Source organism: Habropoda laboriosa, unplaced genomic scaffold (assembly GCF_001263275.1).
Source record: "Habropoda laboriosa isolate 0110345459 unplaced genomic scaffold, ASM126327v1 scaffold110, whole genome shotgun sequence".
Lineage (NCBI taxonomy): Eukaryota > Metazoa > Arthropoda > Insecta > Hymenoptera > Apidae > Habropoda > Habropoda laboriosa.
Window position 1 is genome coordinate 1,227,897 of NW_017100243.1, and position 2,013 is coordinate 1,229,909.

The window sequence follows — 2,013 nt, forward strand, 5'->3', positions numbered from 1 at the left end:
CGAAAAAAAATTGTAGTCATGATGATTTTTACCTATTTAATGCTTGTGTTTGTAGTTCATGTCTTTCAAGATAATTTTGATGTTGTCTTTGTAAACGAGCAAGTTGCGATCTACTACTCATAGCGTCTTCTTTCGCTTGTTCTAGCATTTCAGTCATAGCTAAAAGTCTTAATCGTAACCCCTCGATATCCAAGTCTTCAGCATCTGTATGAATATCTAAATCTGCAAGAGGTTCAGTAGCTTCCACTGCAGCTTCTGCAATTTCAGATGACTCCTGTATATAAAAAGAAATATAAAATAAATAGAACATATTATGCTTTCTATTTTCATTTAGCTAGTTTTAATATATTTTATATGTACATCTATGTAGCTTGGCAATGCTATTAGCATGTCATCTAATGTTTGATCTAATGGTGATACAGGCACAAGTCCTCCCATATTTCCAGTATCTGTGATTGGAGTTAATACCTTTTCTTCTTCAAATGCTTCACTAAAAATGTTGAAAGATATTTGCATTGAAAATGATTAAAATTATAAAATATGATAAGTAGATATGCTTACCATTTTTCACAATCAGAAGGTTCTTTATTAGATTCTGTATTTACATCACTTGATTCTGGTTGGGATTGTGAAACAGATGGACTAGGTGATGTCGAAGTTTTTATTGATATTACTGTAGGAGAATTGAGACAAGTTGAAGGTGCACTAACTGAAGTGGAAGTTTCTGTACTCTTTTGTTCATCATTTTCATTATCAAAGGAGATGATATGTGTTTGCACTTTTTTCTTTTGTTTTTGTTTTGAAGTATATCCTGATGATGACATTAATTATAATGATATAATTTCATATACTACCTTAAAAAGTGGAGGATATAATTACCTGGTATTGTAGATGATATAATAGGTTCAGATAATGAAACTTTCTGTTTCTCCATTTCTTTGGCATTTAAATTATTATCCAGTTCTTCATTATCTATCCTAATTGCAAATAAAATACTACCAAGTCCTAATAGTCAAAATGATATTAAATTACTTTATATAAATAAGCTAGTATTGTGTGAAATTAATGTTGTTATACCTGCAGCTACATTTGGTAATACAGTACTTCGTTCCTGGTCAAGTAAAAATGCCCAATCCTCATAGAATGGAGATAATATTGTAGGATCAAGTATAGCATGTAAATGTCGCTCTAACGAACGTTCATTTAAAACAGCTCTGAGCCAAGCTCTACCCCTACCATAATCTGTATTAACTTTTTTTAATACACTAAAACGTTCTTGTTCATGCCATGTTAACTGTTCTTTTATACATGGCCAAAATGCCATATCTGATGTGTTGCACAATTTTGTACTACTACCAGACACTATGTCTGAAACATGTCTATAAAACAAATAACATACTTTAATACAATGGAATACATCTTTAACAATTAGTCATCTTGTGACATTATCTTATGAACATGCATCAGTATGGTTACATTTAAAGTGATAAGAGGTAAAAAAAAAACATCATTATGTGAATGACTACATGCATGGTATCATGATATCAACCTTATCTTGAATGAGTATGACAAACAAGTGATATTTATTATGCGTAACTTTCCATAGTGTATATTCTATTGAAGATATTAATGAAATTAAAAAGGTATACTATTTCTTAAATATAAAATATATTTATTTACTTAATATTATGTAATTGTCAGTATTTTATTTGTTACCTTAAAGCTGAATTAATTTTTTCAATACAATTTGTTCGTAATCCATGAGTAAAAATTGATTCAAATATGTGACACAACTGTCTAACACATATATCAGATTCAGTTGCTAATTCAGTACGCCCACCAAACCTAATATGACACTTCTTTGCAGCAGCCAATAAATCTTTCAATAGTTTCTGTCGTTCTGCTCCATGATCATAACTTTGATTAGAATCAATTACATTATGTGTGCTTGGCACTATGGCTGACATCATACGTAAAGCCTAAAACATATATTATAAATATTTATTTAAAATT

General features: G+C 30.0%; 1 protein-coding gene across 1 annotated transcript in view; it reads right to left on the reverse strand.

Annotated features, from left to right (window-relative positions):
* The window catches only part of LOC108572101 (sorting nexin-29), a 4,184-nt gene that overhangs the window by 1,317 nt on the left and 854 nt on the right, over positions 1-2,013 (reverse strand). Inside the window, exons 2-7 of the mRNA XM_017934292.1 lie at positions 1,717-1,979; positions 1,078-1,379; positions 880-1,005; positions 562-811; positions 361-490; positions 33-274 (exon numbers count right to left, since the gene is read on the reverse strand). Coding sequence (XP_017789781.1) covers positions 33-274; positions 361-490; positions 562-811; positions 880-1,005; positions 1,078-1,379; positions 1,717-1,979 — 1,313 coding nt within the window. The remainder of the gene's footprint in view (positions 1-32; positions 275-360; positions 491-561; positions 812-879; positions 1,006-1,077; positions 1,380-1,716; positions 1,980-2,013) is intronic.